The 15,267-nt window shown below is 41.9% G+C and overlaps 1 protein-coding gene across 5 annotated transcripts in view; it reads left to right on the forward strand.

The window, feature by feature from the left end:
* The first annotated feature begins 2,226 nt into the window (after positions 1-2,226).
* The window catches only part of TMEM192 (transmembrane protein 192), a 29,652-nt gene continuing 16,611 nt past the window's right edge, over positions 2,227-15,267 (forward strand). The window contains exons 1-4 of one of the 5 annotated variants that reach the window (XM_060147839.1): positions 3,755-4,124; positions 5,330-5,399; positions 9,282-9,428; positions 14,169-14,433. In XM_060147839.1, coding sequence (XP_060003822.1) covers positions 3,886-4,124; positions 5,330-5,399; positions 9,282-9,428; positions 14,169-14,433 — 721 coding nt within the window. In that variant the 5' untranslated portion in view covers positions 3,755-3,885. Of the gene's footprint in view, positions 2,351-2,747; positions 2,824-3,754; positions 4,125-4,516; positions 4,911-5,329; positions 5,400-9,281; positions 9,429-14,168; positions 14,434-15,267 lie in introns of those variants that run through there. The other 4 variants (XM_060147835.1, XM_060147838.1, XM_060147836.1 and 1 more) reach the window with 4 other exon arrangements.

Genomic DNA, 15,267 nt, shown 5'->3' on the forward strand with positions numbered 1-15,267 from the left:
CCCCCTGGTTTATACTGGGTAATCATAGATTATTTCTACCCTAAAGTGTAAGCAAGTCCTTTAACCTATCAAGTACACCATCATCTTTGTCCCCTTGTAATAGGCAAGAACCTTTGTATTCTAAGTTAATCACTAAAGGGATGTTGCCTATAAGCTTAAATTATACATAATGACCCATCTCTGGGAACCCTGCCTCCCAGGTAATGAGCGTTAAGCTAAAATACCTTTGTTTAGCTCACAGGAAACATCCTGACCAGGCCCACCTGTGAATGACTGCAGGGAGGAAGAAATTAACACATTCCCCTCCAGAGGCTGATGGGAACCAGGAAGTGTTTGATTTTACTCCCTCCTCTTTTAATATAAAAGAAGCCTGAATTCTAACTCAGGCAAGATGGTTCTTTGGGACACTAGTCCACCATCTTCTTGTTTGGCTGGCTTTCCGAATAAAGTTGGTGTTCCTTGCCCCAACAACTCGTCTCTCGATTTATTGGCCTGCTGTGCAGCAAGCAGTACAATCTTGGACTTGGTAACACCTCCAACTTTTTTTATTTTGAAAAATGTTAACCTTTGGAAAAAAGACTTGCTGAACGATTTGAATAACAGTATTTTAATGTGTTATTAAAACAGTGACTATGTATGTTAATAATACTTCAACAAACTTGTATTAGACAAAAATATGACTAATATTTGCTGGGTGCTTTGTAGAGACCACCCTGTACAAGAGCATTACATGCATATTTCATTTAGTCAAATAGCTCCCTGAAATTAGAAATAGTAATAGTTCCATTTTTACAAATGAGGAAACTGAGCCCTAGAGAACTTAAAGATCACTCCCTTAGTAAGATGCAGAATTCAAACCTCCATGACTAATTCCAGAACCCTGGCTTACAGTTTACTATACCTGTTAAAATACATGTCAACATAATAACTAAATGTAGTGTGTGAACCTTGATTGGATCCTAGATGATGGAAATAAAAGCAGCAAAAAAGACATTTGGGGGACAATTTTGAAATTTTTTGCAAATATGGAATTACCATTAGTTTTCTTAAGTGTAATAATATAATTGTAGTTAGGTAGGAAAATGTCCTTATTTTTAGCAATGAAGTATTTAGGAATGAAGTTTCATTATGTCCTCAACCTACTTTCAAATGCTTCAGTTAAAAAATGTGTGACACACACACAAGCATGCACCCTCACACAGAGCAACTAACTGTTGGCATAATGTTAACCACTGTTGAATCAATGTGAAGGGTACCTGGATGTTCACTGTACTAGTCTTTCAACATTTCCCTAGGTTTGAATTTTTTTAAATAAAATGTTGGGGGAAATGCACATTTAGACAAGCCTCTTAAGAAATAATTCATAGAATCTCAAGAAATTTTAAAGATTTAAAATTTTCATGAGATTTTAAAGATCAAGTGGAGTCTTACACCATCTTTTTCTTTGCTGCTACTTAAATGATTTTATTTCACCAACGGTATAAACAAGATCACACCATACACAATGTACAAATAAGCATTAAAAACTATGAAAGTGTATGTATTGTAGTATCAGCATAGGGACTGGTATTAACAGAAAATTTTACTTTCCTTACAGTTTTACAACGATCGTGTATTTTCAGAAAAATGTCATAAAATTTTCTTTTTCAATTCCACTTAAAAAAAAGAAAGAGAGAGAGAGAAAGCCCTAAAAATTCCTTATTGCCTCCTGTCCCTCTGGTGAAAACTGTATGTCCTGGAAATCAGTCTTTATTCTGTTCGTGTCCCTCTGCAGGTGGAATTTTGAGCTATAAATAGGAAACTGGGATTCCACCGCTGGTTCTGTGCACGGAGCTGTGCTGCAAACAATAATTAAGCACGACCGAGAAAAGTTAATGTTTTACAAAGAAGCAAGTGGCGGCCGAAAACAGTTCGATTCTTGGATTTGGAATGCATCCTTTGGTGCCCAAATCTCCGGCCAACCTAGAACGCGAGCGCAGGTTACGGGATCCCCAGGCACAGCAGCATTCCCAGAGGCAGCGGCGGCCGGAGGCTGGCCTTCAGGGAGTATAACGTCCCCCTCCTCCTCGGCCATTCCGGATCTAGGTGTCGGGGCATCTGCCAATAGTAAGCGAGAGGTGAGGCCAGTCCATCCTGCCCCCTCTGCCAATCGGGAGCGAGGGGGCGGGACCGGGAAGGCCGCCGCTGGCCGTGGAGCCCTGGAGCGAGGAAGAGGGGTCCGCCCTCTGCGCCTCGGCTAATTGAAAGCGAGGGGCGGGTCCCGGGGCGGGTCCCGGAAGGCGGTGCCAGGCGCAGGTGCGAAGGCTGGGCGGTAGGGCTGCGGCCTCCGCCGGCGGGCAGTATGGAGGACGTGAGTTCGCGGATGCTGGTGGCGAGCGACAGGCCCGGAGCCCACTCTTCCGGTGCTGGGCGCGCTGGGCGGAGACGGGGGTGGGGGCAGCCCTGGCCGGAGGGGCGCCTCCTGCGCGGGGCTGCCCGGGCGCGGGGTTATGGGAGGAGGCACCGGGGTGGCGTCGGGGTCCGGGGCAGCGTCGGGGTCCACGCCGGCCCCGGGCTTATTTTCCTGGCGGAAGGCCGGGCGGGCGCCAGCCCCGTGCGGGCGCGTGTCGAGTCCCGGAACTGGGGCGGCCCGAGGTGCGCGCGGGGCCCCGGGAGCGGGGTCGCTCGGACGCCCTGGCGCAGGGGCGAGTCCCCGTCCTCTTAGGTCCCGGCCTTGGCCCTGAGGGCTGTGACTTGGAGCGGCTGCAGCAGACCTGTCGTTATTATCACCCGAAAACCCACATTGGAGAAAAACAATGTCGTGATGTTTTGAATCGAGGCATGGTAGGAGTGAAGGGATTTTTAAATCTCTTTACTTAGATGGATCCAAACCAGATTATTAAAAAACCAGTGCACTAGTTACAGTGTATATAGTGTACAGAGTGAAGAGTAATTGCAAAAATCTTTGCTTAAATGTATTAAAACATTTTTAGGAAAAGCATGTATTTGTGCCCAAAATTAACTGGGTTACCCATTGGCACAAAATTCTTGCTCTTGAAAAATGCAAAGTTGATAGTTATATTAAAGCACTGATTTGAGTTAATAGATTAATAGGAATATTACTGTGATCCTACCACTGAATGAGGTGCATCAGGCAAGACACATGAAACACAGTTCCAGCCCTACACAAGACCTTAGATTCTTGTACAAATAGTGACTATAGTTCAATTATCTTGACTAAATAAAGACCGAACAATTTCTAATGATAAGACTAAAAAATTCTATTTTTTTTTTCAGTTGAGAACATGGAAAGCTAACTGTAACACCTGGAAGTAGATTTGAGACTCATATATATTTAAAGAAAAACTGATTGTTTCTAAATCTTTTAAGAGTGAGATTCATGAACTGACAATGTGTGGAGAAAATGAGTAAGAGGAAAATTAGAGACTCATCAAAATGTGTGCAGTAAATGCTTCTTGGTTGGTGCTAAGCTGCCCCAGGGTTCTTGGGTCTGTAGCTTTTAGCGTTAGGATTAGTACAACCCTAGAAATTTGTTTCACCAAACAGTTGGAGAGTAATGTTTCACCAATAGCTACATAGCTTTAGATCTGAGCAAGTCGCCTGCTTTTGGTATTTTGTAGGTATGGTTTCTACCACTCAGCAGTAAGCTAAAAACTGTGTGCCATGTCTTAGGCCCAGACACCTAAATGAGTTAAAAGAGGCAAAGGCTTTTTAGTTAACGATTCTTTGTTTGCAAGTGGGTGAACCAATTGTGGCTACTTTAAGGAAGAAAGGGATTTATTTGAAAGGATATAGGGTAGATGAACACCTAGGCCTCTGAAAGGATCCAAACAAGGGCAGCTCAAAGGATCCAGAGACAGGGGTCCTTTCAGAATCTGTCCTGGGATGGATCGCCTCAACCATGGACTCCGTTTGCTTTGCTGCTCTGAGAGAGAGTTGGATTGGCCCAGCCCTTTTTGGTTCCATGACCACCCCAGGACAGAGGGTGAAGAGCATCAAAGGATGTTCCCCTTGAGACTTAATGCAGAGGTAGACATTGGGTCCCCAAAGGAAGTAGCTATTGTCACAAAAGAAGAGGGAGGAGATGGTGTGGAAAAAACAACAGCTATCTTCACTTGCAGATGGTGAGTTCCAGAGGGTGCTTGTTTGTATGGTTTTCCCACATTTCTTGTAGGCTCCAAAGGGCAGTGTATTTGATGTAGTCACCAAATACATTGTATTTCATGAACATTGAGTAAGTGACATAGAAACCATATTGTCCCCAGCCCCTTCAGTGTAGTCAGGGAAAACAAAAGGCATACACATAAAGGAAACAATACAAGGCAGCATAAGAAATATTCCAAATTAATATTATGGGCAGTAATTTTTTAGGAGTTTTAAAGTAGAAAGAAAACACTTGGCAGGACAAGTTTTATAGAGAATGTAAGTTTTGGTTGGACTTTGAAAGACGAGTTGGATTCTGAAAAAGATAAGAAAGGGTATTTGTGGGGCATTCCAGAAAGCTCATGCAGGCTAGAGGAGAAGGTGCGTGAAAGGGAACGAGTGGGAGATAAAGTAGACTATTGTCTTATAGTCAGGGTTTCAATGCTACCTTTTAAAAAGTTCCCAGATCCCAACTGTTCAAGAAGTTGGGCCGTCTTTCATTCACTCAACACACATATTGAGTACCTGCTGTGTATCAGGTACTAAAGGTACAAAGAACATAGTATAATGTAGAGTCCTGCGCTTGTGAAGCACACCTTATTCGAACCACTTTGATACTTGTCCTTCCTTCTGCCTAAAAGAACCAAAAACCTGTATATAATATATGAAAAAACAGGCACAGCCGCCACCAGAAGTGGACTTCGCCTGCCAAGATCGGTTTCACGGGGAGGGTTATCAGGAAGGCTATGAAGAAGGAAGTAGTTTGGGTATGATTGAAGGAAGACAGTATGGCACGTTGCATGGAGCTAGAATCAGATCTGAGATCGGGTGCTACCAGGGTTTTGCTTTTGCTTGGAGATGTCTCCTGCACGGCTACGCCACTGAGAAAGACAGCAAAAAGATGAAGGTCTTAGAATCGTTGATTGGAATGATTCAGAAATTCTCTTATGATGACCCTACTTATGATAAACTTCATGAAGACTTAGAATTAGAGGGAAATTTAAGCAGCTTTGTTCATGACTAAACGTCCAGCCTGACTTTAAAACTAGTGCAGAAGGTTCCGGACTTTTATTTTGAGGATGACATATGCACAAAGACAAAACATCAGGGAACAGATGTTCGCTTGTCAAGTGTTTTAAAATGTGATTAAAGGCAAAACAATGATGGGGGATTCATTGTTTTGCAGGGAGGGTTCCAGCTTGGCTGGTGAAAGGGCTTCCTTCTCCCGAGGGCTTCCTTCCCCCGAGATCTGCCGGGTAGCCTCGGTGCCCCCCATGGGGCCCCTCCACACAGGCCCACCCTTTGTTGGGCCCTGTCTGCTCTGCAGCGTGAACGCGGTCCTCGCAGAGCCCTCACCAGTCTGCTTTTCTCTGGTCCAGGGTCCAGGCCCCTGGCTCATGGGTTCTTGTCACCTGGCAGGCCTGGGGGGATCTAGACTCAGGTTGGCCCTGGATAGGATAAACCTCCCCTTTACCCCCCCGGGCTTTGGTCAGCTCTCAGAGGGACAGTTTTTTTTTTAAATGAGAGCCACAGGATTGACACGAAGCAGGTTAATGGGAAGGAGTGATGCGTACTGTGACATTTATTGACCCTTGAGATGTGCCAGTGCTGTGACCTGCTTCTCATGTTTTATTTAGTCCCTTCAAGAGCCCATGAGGTAGGCGTTATTCCCATTTTATAGACAAGGAAACTGAGACCAGCCCAAGAAACTGCCTGGTCCAAGGGCAGTGGGCGGCAGAGCTGGAACTCCAGCCCTGTCTCCTGCTGCCTGCTCTGGAATGCATAGTCACACCCACAGTCTCGGGGTCCCTGCTTGCAAGTCCCCGCTATGCCCCGTGGAGCCCTGGGGCATCTCATGTGGCCACGGACGTGGGCGTCTGGCTGAGAGGAGGAGAGGCCAGCCCTGTCCCCAGGGAGCCGGGACTTGCTCTCCTCTGTCCCCGGGTGGGTGGGGCTCTGCAGCATCAAAAATGGTCAAGGGGAGGAGACTTTAAGGTCACTGTTCTATGTGCAGAAACTTTGGAGCCTTGCTGCAGCCTTCCTTCTAGTGTGAGTTGTTCTGTCTTCTGCCCGGACTTAAAAGGCATCATCTAGATGTACATGGTGCGTGGCCTCAGGTGCACCTTTGTCACAGACATCAGCAGTCTCTGGCTGGTGGGATGGAGGGGCTTTTGTTGTCGTTTTCCTGGGTGATTTTTTGTGCTTCGTAAGCTATCTGTTTGGATGATGTATTATTTTTATAATTGGGAAAAAAAATAAAGAGTATATTTTAAAGCAAAAAAAAAAACCCCAAAAATGAAACAAAACAAAAAAATATATGAAAAAGTACTTGTTGAGATCACAGACATCAGGCGATGAAGGACAGTGATCTTGAAGAGATGGGAAGCAAATGACGTGAGCTATATGATTGCCCCAGCTCACTGCCTTGAGAGAGTTTTCGGGGTGGGCAGAGGAAGGGGGACCAAGTGGGGCTTCAGTAGACCCCGAGTTGAGGAGATGGAGCTGAATCTGGGGATACCGAAGCAGCTGGAGTTCACAAGACAGAGAACCCAGAAAGGAGAGCGCTGCGCAGAGGGAGAGCTCGGAAGAGGTGCAGAGTCCCCTCAGGTATTCAGCTGAGTCCTGTTCTTCGTGCCTCTGAGGAAACTCCCTGAGGACTGGGGAAAAAAACACTCAGAAAGACCAGAGGGAGCAGTACTGTCATGCAGGGCCAGGAGTAGTACCTGTTCTTCCAGCCAGACTGGAAACCTCATAATCACAGGGTATTAGGTTTTCAGAAAGGTCTTGCATCACTTGTGGGGAATAATTAGCACTAGACCAAACATGGTATGGTCCCACCTAAGAAAGCACCTTAAAAGAAAGACCAAAAAGATCAAACTGTTTCAAGTGACTTAACTGAATCCCAGAACAAAGCTCAGTAATATAGGAATACAAAAATGTCCAGCACCCAAAGAGGTAAATTTTGCAATGTCTGGCATCCAGTCCAGAATTACCAGGCACTGCTAATTATGTGATTTAGTGGAGGTGTTAGGTAATGCTATGGTGGTAATCATTTTGCAATATATAAGTGTATCAAATCAACTCATGGTATGCAAACTTACACAATGTGACATGTTAATTATATCTCAATAAAGTGGAAAAAATGATCAGGCATGCAAAGAGGCAGGGAAATATGACATAATGAGTCAATTAAAACTGATTCAAAAATGGCATGCTAGAAATAGCAAACAAGGACATTTAAAAAAATTATTATAACTGTTTTCTATATGTTCCAAAGGTTAAAAAGACACATGGGAGATATAAAACAAACCCACTCAAACTTGCAGAAATAAAAACTACAATGTCAGATGAAAAAGGAACAGCATTGAGGCATCAGAGAAGGCAGCATTTTTGCTAAGACAGACACTTGACAGGTGGGGAGGGATGAAGAGGCACAGAGACTGGAAGGATGGCCTGGAGAGGTTCATGGACATTAGTTAAGGGAAGAGCCGTAGAGGTGGGACAGCCTCTAACTGAGAAAGCTAGAAGCAGAGGAGTCTTGAAGAGAATAGAAATCATCAGAATTGCTCCATGAGTTATGGCAAACTAAACAGGAAGCTATCTAGGCATTGAATAAAAAAAATTGCAGCAGCATTGAAAGCCTGGGAGTGGAAATTGAGAAGCCCATTACAGATCTGATCATTTCCCAGATTGCTGTGTTATCTTTTTAAGGGCAGGCACAGCAGCCTGCCCTTACACCATTGGTCCCCCTCTCTACCCCTTCCAAAGTGAAGAATCCTCTGTCTCCAAATCCAATTCTCAGGCTTCCCCTTTTCCCACTAAATTTTCATTTCCCTCTTGTTCTAGTGCAATTATCTAACCTAAATTTTTTGCATCATTTGTGCTATTCATTTGCTAATTTATTATGTACTGCCCCATAATATGCCACACACTATATTCTATTTTGCATTCTTATATTGCATTGTTGCATTCTTGTTGCATTCTTGTTGCATCTTGCATTCTTGCATCTTGTTGCATCTTGCATTCTTGTTGCATCTTGCATTCTTGTTGCATTCTTGTTGCATTCTTGTTGCATTGTTGCATTGCATTCTTATATTTGCATTGTTCTATTTTGCATTCTTATATTGTTCTGCCGCCCACTGCCCTTGGACCTGCATGCCTTTATCCTAACCTCCCCGATGAAAATGTCATCTCCTTTTGAATAGGGACTGTGTCTTACATTCTTTTATCTCAGGAACAGTGACTTATATGTAACAGTTTTCAGTAAGGCTCTGAGACTGAGAGATTGTTTTATGCACCAGATACCTAAGATGCTGTTCCTGTCAAGACCTTAACTTTAAACATGACTAACAAGATCTTGAGGTTGCAGCTTAGCCTTTGCTGGCTACTTCAGTGACATTGCAACTAGTTGTTTTCATTGAGAATCTGGTATCTACAAACTGAAATCTCGAGGGTCTATCAGGGTGATCTGTTTCTATTAACACTCTAACATATTTCTCTCATGATTGAAAGTTTGTTTAAGACCTCTTAGTAATGCCTCAACCAGCTTTCCAAAATTTTGTGGAACACCGAGATATAGTTTAAGAATTGCAATCATATGTAATTTTTATCAATAATATAAATAATGTTGGGGACTACCCTGGTGGTCCAGTTGTTAAAACTGCGCTTCCCACTGCAGAGGTCACGGGTTTGATCCCTGGTAAGGGAACTAAGACCCCACATGCTGCACGGCACAGCCAGAAATGTAAATATGTGTGTGTGTGTGTGTGTGTGTGTGTGTGTGTGTGTAATGTTAAATAAATCAATATCTAAGTTTTGAGGGCTTGAAGAAAATTATTTGAGATTAATGAGATTAATAATTGATAATGAGATTATTTATACATAATCTCATTTTGACTTACCTCATTTTGAGATAAAGAATTAAGATTTCTTCTACTTGTTTTAATAATTGTTTTTACCAGTTTACACTAGTCATCAAGAAGTTTATGGTATTTTTTCAAAATTACCTTTAGGTAGGGAGTGTGTTTTCTTGCCTATAATTTGTGTAATGAATTTTAAAGCTTTATAGTTTAGTAGATTTGTCTTGGAAACATAATCCAGAGAGTGGTGATTATAGCTTGCTTTTTTCTGCACCTCAGGGTTCCTTGGATCTCATCCAAAGTATTGAAGATGACCCCCTTCTGGACACCCAGCATCTCCCACATCACTCATTACACGCTCATTTTAGGCCCAGATTCCAGGCTCTTCCTACAGTCATCATTGCAAATCTTCTCTTGTTGATACATGTAAGTTGACTGGGAGAAAGTGATCCATCCAAAGGGGATGTTTTTCAAAAATTTATAACCTCTTCAGAGGGCAGTTTGGCTATATCTATTAACATTTAAAGTGTGCATACATTTTTACTCATATCTCTACTTCAAATAATTTATTGTAGACATATTTGCACACATGTAAGGATATCGTTTATGATACCAATGTTGTCTGTAATATGAGGAAACTACAATCTGCCACCATCCAGAAGATGCTTTATATGTCCTGTCCATATGAAGGAATGCTTATACAATATTAAAAGAGAAACTTAGAAGAGAAACTTGGGGTGGATGTGTACCCTTCACGGTTCATTGTTGAATGGAAAAAAATGAGGTTTACAGTGGTGTGTACAGAATGCTCCTGTTTGTACATTTTAAAAGGGTGTTGAGAGAAGTGTGTATATGGGTGATGTTGTGACTTATAAGAAATATATTTGGTCATTCAGATGATCAAAATATAGTTCTCATATGTCTTTGGTCTTCATCCATGGTTTCTGGCTCATAACTCCCAAAACCCTTGGAATTTCCTGAGTGATAAGAGCAATGGGAGCATCTTTTGTTATAATTTTTGGTCTTTTGTCCTCAGTCCCTAAAATCGCTTCAAAGTCATAAAGGTGAAATGGGTGTCTTGATATTCATAACAACCCCTTTCCACCACTGCTGTATTTATGTTGGTGAGGTGACTCTGGAAAGCACCTAAGGATGGGGGCTGTTGCCAGGGGAACCAAGCAGGAACAAAGGGTTGGAACTTTCAGTCCCACGCCCTGGCCTCTGGGGATGGGAAAGGGGCTGGAGGTTAAATCATCCACCAATGGCCAATGATTTAATCAACCAGGCCTATGTAATGAAGCCTCCATAAAGACCCAAAAGGAGGGGGTTCAGAGAGCTTCCAGGTTGGTGAGCTAGAACACTTGTTATGAACCGCTGCCAGGCCCCCAGACTCCACCAGGACAGAAGCTCCTTTGTTTGGGAACTGGCAGGAAGTATGTCTTCATCGGGCTATTGATTTGTATCTTTTAATATCCTTTGTAATAAATTGGTAATGTGGTGAGTAAACAGGTTTCCTGAGTTCTGTGAGCCAGTCTGGCAAACTAATTGAACCCAAGAAGGAGTTGATGGGAACCTCTGATTTATAGCCTGTCAGTCAGAAGTGCAGGTAACAACCTGGATTTGCAAGTGGTATCTAAAGTCCAAGGAGGGGGTTGTGGGAACCTCTGATTTGTAGCCAGTGGGTAAGAAGCACTGGTGGCAACTTGGACGTGCAGTTAGCATCTGAAGTGAGGGCAGTCTTGTGGGACTGGGCCTTCAACCCCTGGGATCTGATGCTCTCTCCAGGTAGTGTCAGAATTGAGTTGAGCTGTCTTCATCAAGACACCCATTTCACCAGTTGAGCTCCCAGTTGGTGTCAGAGATTTGCCGCCCCCCTCCGCCGTCCCCTCCCCCCCACAAACACATTGGAATTGGTACTGGAAACTTTTAACGTTTATTCCTGTATTCTGTAATAGAATATTTCCAGAAGCATTCACAAGACCCTTTTTTAAATTTATTTTTTATTTTTATTTATTTATTTATTTTTTGCGGTACGCGGGCCTCTCACTGCTGCGGCCTCTCCCGTTGCGGAGCACAGGCTCCGGACGCGCAGACTCAGAGGCCATGGCTCACGGGCGCAGCCGTTCCGCGGCATGTAGGATCCCCCCGGACCGGGGCACGAACCCGTGTCCCCTGCATCGGCAGGCGGACTCCCAACCACTGCGCCACCAGGGAAGCCCCACAAGACCATTTTAATGCTAGTTGCACTGAGCGCCTCAATGGAAGGGACACCTAATATATTTTAATGTTTACTTTTTGTACTATTTGAATTTTTTTATCATATGCATGTATTACTTTTTAAGTTATAAAAACAAAAAAGATACAAATAAATCTACATATGTTGACATGGAAATTTATGTATTTATTTACACCTAGGAAATAGTGTTAAGCAGAGAAATCAGTGTACTGTTGCCCCATGTTTTATATGATAAAATTACAAATGTCTGGGGATTTTTTAAAATGTGTGTTGTAACCACTAGATAAATAAATCCTGGAGATCTAATGCATAGCATAGTGATTATAGTCAACACTAATATTATAAATTTCAAAGTTGCTAGGAGACTAGATATCTTAATTGCTCTCACCACAAAAAGAAATGGTAATTATGTGACATGATACAAGTGTTGGCTAAAGCTATGGTGGCCATCATTTTGCAATATACAAATGTTTCAAATCAACACATTGCACACCTTAAACTTATACAGTGTTATGTCAATTATATCCCTCAATAAAAGTAAATAAAGTTCAACGTCATAAAAACAAAACAAGACACATGTATGAATGGTCTTGTAGGCTTACTGGGGGCTCTGCTCCAAGTCTGTTAATTATTTCCTCATTTTGGTTACTGCAGTCTCAAACACTAGGGGCTGTAGTTGTTCTTTGCGGCAATGTGAAAGATCAAAAGAAGGCAGATTCTCACCACTCCTTGGGTGTTCATGAGGGGGTGGATGTGGTTGAGGACTGGCCCAGCTGCTGCTCCAGTGAGGTGCACTGTGGAAGACTTGCGCTCAGAACTGGGTGCATTGAGGACAGAGGTGCACCTGTTTTCCTCATGTAGATCTAGTAAGTGGCCTGATTCTGCCATGGCTTCCTGATCCCCAAATAGCAGCTGAAGCGCTTCTTTCCTTGTGCCTCTTTGTATTGGTATAATTTATAAATTATATAATTATAAATTATAAAAGAGTATAACATACTCTTTATGTATGTACAGTACACACACACACCACTTAAAAAAAACTTTTTATGTTAAATTGCCTGCCTTCGATACTGTGGGATTGATTGCCCTAATTTTAGGACTAAGAAAATCTTATGTTAAAGAAGAAGAAAACCTAATGTCTTTATATACTACTTTGTATAAAATGGATCAGTTGGGTTCAATGTACAGTATGTTACAGTAGAGGGAATATGTTGACTTTTCCACTTTTACTTTATGAGGATGTGCATCTTGAGCTGCTATAGCAAATATTACTGCTCTTGACAAACCACATAAATTTTAAATAGATTTATTACATGCTAAGATTGGCTGCTATTGGATGCTTGGTGATGGATGTTAATGACAGCATTTAAAATTTTCTTTGATTTTTTTTAAAAATTATAGAATAATACTGCCTTATGGTTAACAAGTAAAACATTACCAGAGTAAACAAAGATATAATCTTCCCTTTTCTCTGCTTCACCCCTTCTCCCTGAGTTAATAAATGGGGTAAGTTCACTGTATCTCTTTCAGTGTCTTTTGTTAAGTTCATACAAATGTATACAAAAAGATTACCACGTTATAAAAGGATGTCCCCCATTTCCAGAAAAGAAAAGATTGGATAATACGGTATTTATTACTCAACAGCAGTGTTCCTCAAACTTGAGCATGCACCAGATACCCTGGCAGGCTTATTACACTACAGGCTGCTCGCCACATGCCCAGAGATTTTGATTTGGGGCCTGAAAATTTACATTTCTAACTGGTCTGGAGATCACACTTTGAACTACTACTTTACACCTTACTTTCTTTAATCTTAACATATCATAGGTATCCACCCAAACTAATACATAGAGCTTTAGTTAATTCTTTTTTTTTTTTTTTTTTTTTTGTCTGTGTTGGGTCTTTGTTGCTGCACTTGGGCTTTCTCTAGTTGTGACGAGAGCGGGGGCTACTCTTCATTGTGGTGCACGGGCTTCTCTGCAGTGGCTTCTTTTGTTGTTGAGCACGGGCTCTAGGCATGTGGGTTTCAGTAGTTGTGACACCAGGGCTCAGTAGTTGTGGCTCGTGGGCTCTAGAGCACAGGCTCAGTAGTTGTGGCACCCAGGCTTAGTTGCTCCATAGCATGTGGGATCTTCCCAGACCAGGGATTGAAACCATGTCCCCTGCATTGGCAGGAGGATTCTTAACCACTGTGCCACCAGGGAAGTTGCCTAGTTAATTCTTTTATAGCTGAATAACATTCTATTATGTGAGTGGGTATACCTTAATTTATTCAAATATTCTGCTATGGATGCATACATATACTTGGGCAATTTACAGTTTTTTTCAAATACAGAGAACACTGCAGTAAATATATGTGTCCATATATCCTAGGTACTGTGCTTTTACTTCTGAGTGATAGGGTCCTAAGGTAGGATTTCTGGGTCAAGATATTTCCAAATTATTTTTCAGCAGCACTTCCCAGACCAGTCGGCATTTTATGAGACTGTCTGTTTGCCCATATGTTGACATCAATCTTTTAAATTTTTGTCAGTCTAATTGGATAGTTATTCTTGTTCTCTTAAAACTGAAGCTAGAAATAAACTTTTTTAATTCATGATTTTTATTATTTAGTTTTGAGGTGCTAAATTAACTGTTTTTACTCTTTTTAATAAAAGAGAAGTGGGCAGGAAATTGAATTTAACATTAAGTACTCATCTTTATTAGATGGGATTTGGGGTGATTTTATCTGCTTCCCAAATTTTCTGCAAATTTTTCTCCAGATTATCTGTTTAAAAAGTTTGTAAAAATGGCAAAAAAGAAAGTATTTTTAAACTCATAAAAGTAGGATACTGAAAGTCATAGGTATAAGAATATGTGCTGGGGATGGTCATTATTGTTTCTTAAATCCAAATATTGAATATTAATTCTACTGTTTTCCTTTCCACCAGATTGTGTTTGTTATTTTAGCATTTTTAACAGGTGTGCTTTGTTCTTACCCCAATCCAATTGAGGACAAGTGCCCAGGAAACTATACCAACCCATTGAAAGTTCAGACAGTCATAATCCTCGGAAAAGTTATTTTGTGGATTCTGCATTTCCTCCTTGAACGATACATCCAGTATCACCACAGCAAAGTAAGAAACCGAGGCTATAACAAGATCTACCGGTCAACAAGGCATCTTAAAAGCCTTGCGCTGATGATACACTCCACTGGTAAGCCCAGTTGTCTCACTCAGCTATTCGGCGGCTTGCTTGAGTGTAATAAATGACAGCAGAAAGAAAATGTTAAGTTTGATTTTATAATCAAATACATGCTCTCATTTTTGTGAGAGTGACGTGGCCACTAAAATTAGGATCACCTTAATGTCTTGAAGTTTTTCTTATATTTCCCTTGGAAATCTGTATTTGTTATGTAAGGGAGGAAAAATATTCCCTCTGCCCTTCTAGGTTCTTGCCTGAGATTCCACCAATAAAGGACAGATTAACAGGAGAAAAACGAATAGAAGTTTAATAACATTATACCTCCTGTATACATGGGAGAGACCCAGGAAAGCAGAGTAACTCCACAATGGCCTAAGCCACCCTCTCAAATAATATCTCCAGCTAAAGACCAAAGAAGATGGGGAGGGTTGTGGGAGGGGCGATAGTTCTGGGAGGTGACCAGGAAAAGCACAGTAAACAAGGGTAAGTTTGTTATGCTTGCCTTCTGCATTGATTAGAGTTGCTAGAGATTTAGAGTCATCCTGGTACAGAGAGGGATATAACCTTACAAATGGAGATTTCCCTTATAATTGTAAATGTCTCTTATAAAAGGTAATTCCTACTTGGTTTTCAGAGCTTCATCTGTGTCTGCCGTTTCTTAAAAATAATCAGCTTAAAATAATCCTTAAGACAAAGGAGGCATATTTTGGGGTAGCATTTTCTGTCCCCTTCATTATGAGCAAGTTACCCCTGTGCGAAATGTGGACTTTTTCCGCCTTTTGATACTAGCAGACTTACTCATCGCAAGGAGATATACAGCTGACGCTAGTTGATACTTGTAGGATG

Source organism: Lagenorhynchus albirostris, chromosome 4 (genome assembly GCF_949774975.1).
Source record: "Lagenorhynchus albirostris chromosome 4, mLagAlb1.1, whole genome shotgun sequence".
NCBI lineage: Eukaryota > Metazoa > Chordata > Mammalia > Artiodactyla > Delphinidae > Lagenorhynchus > Lagenorhynchus albirostris.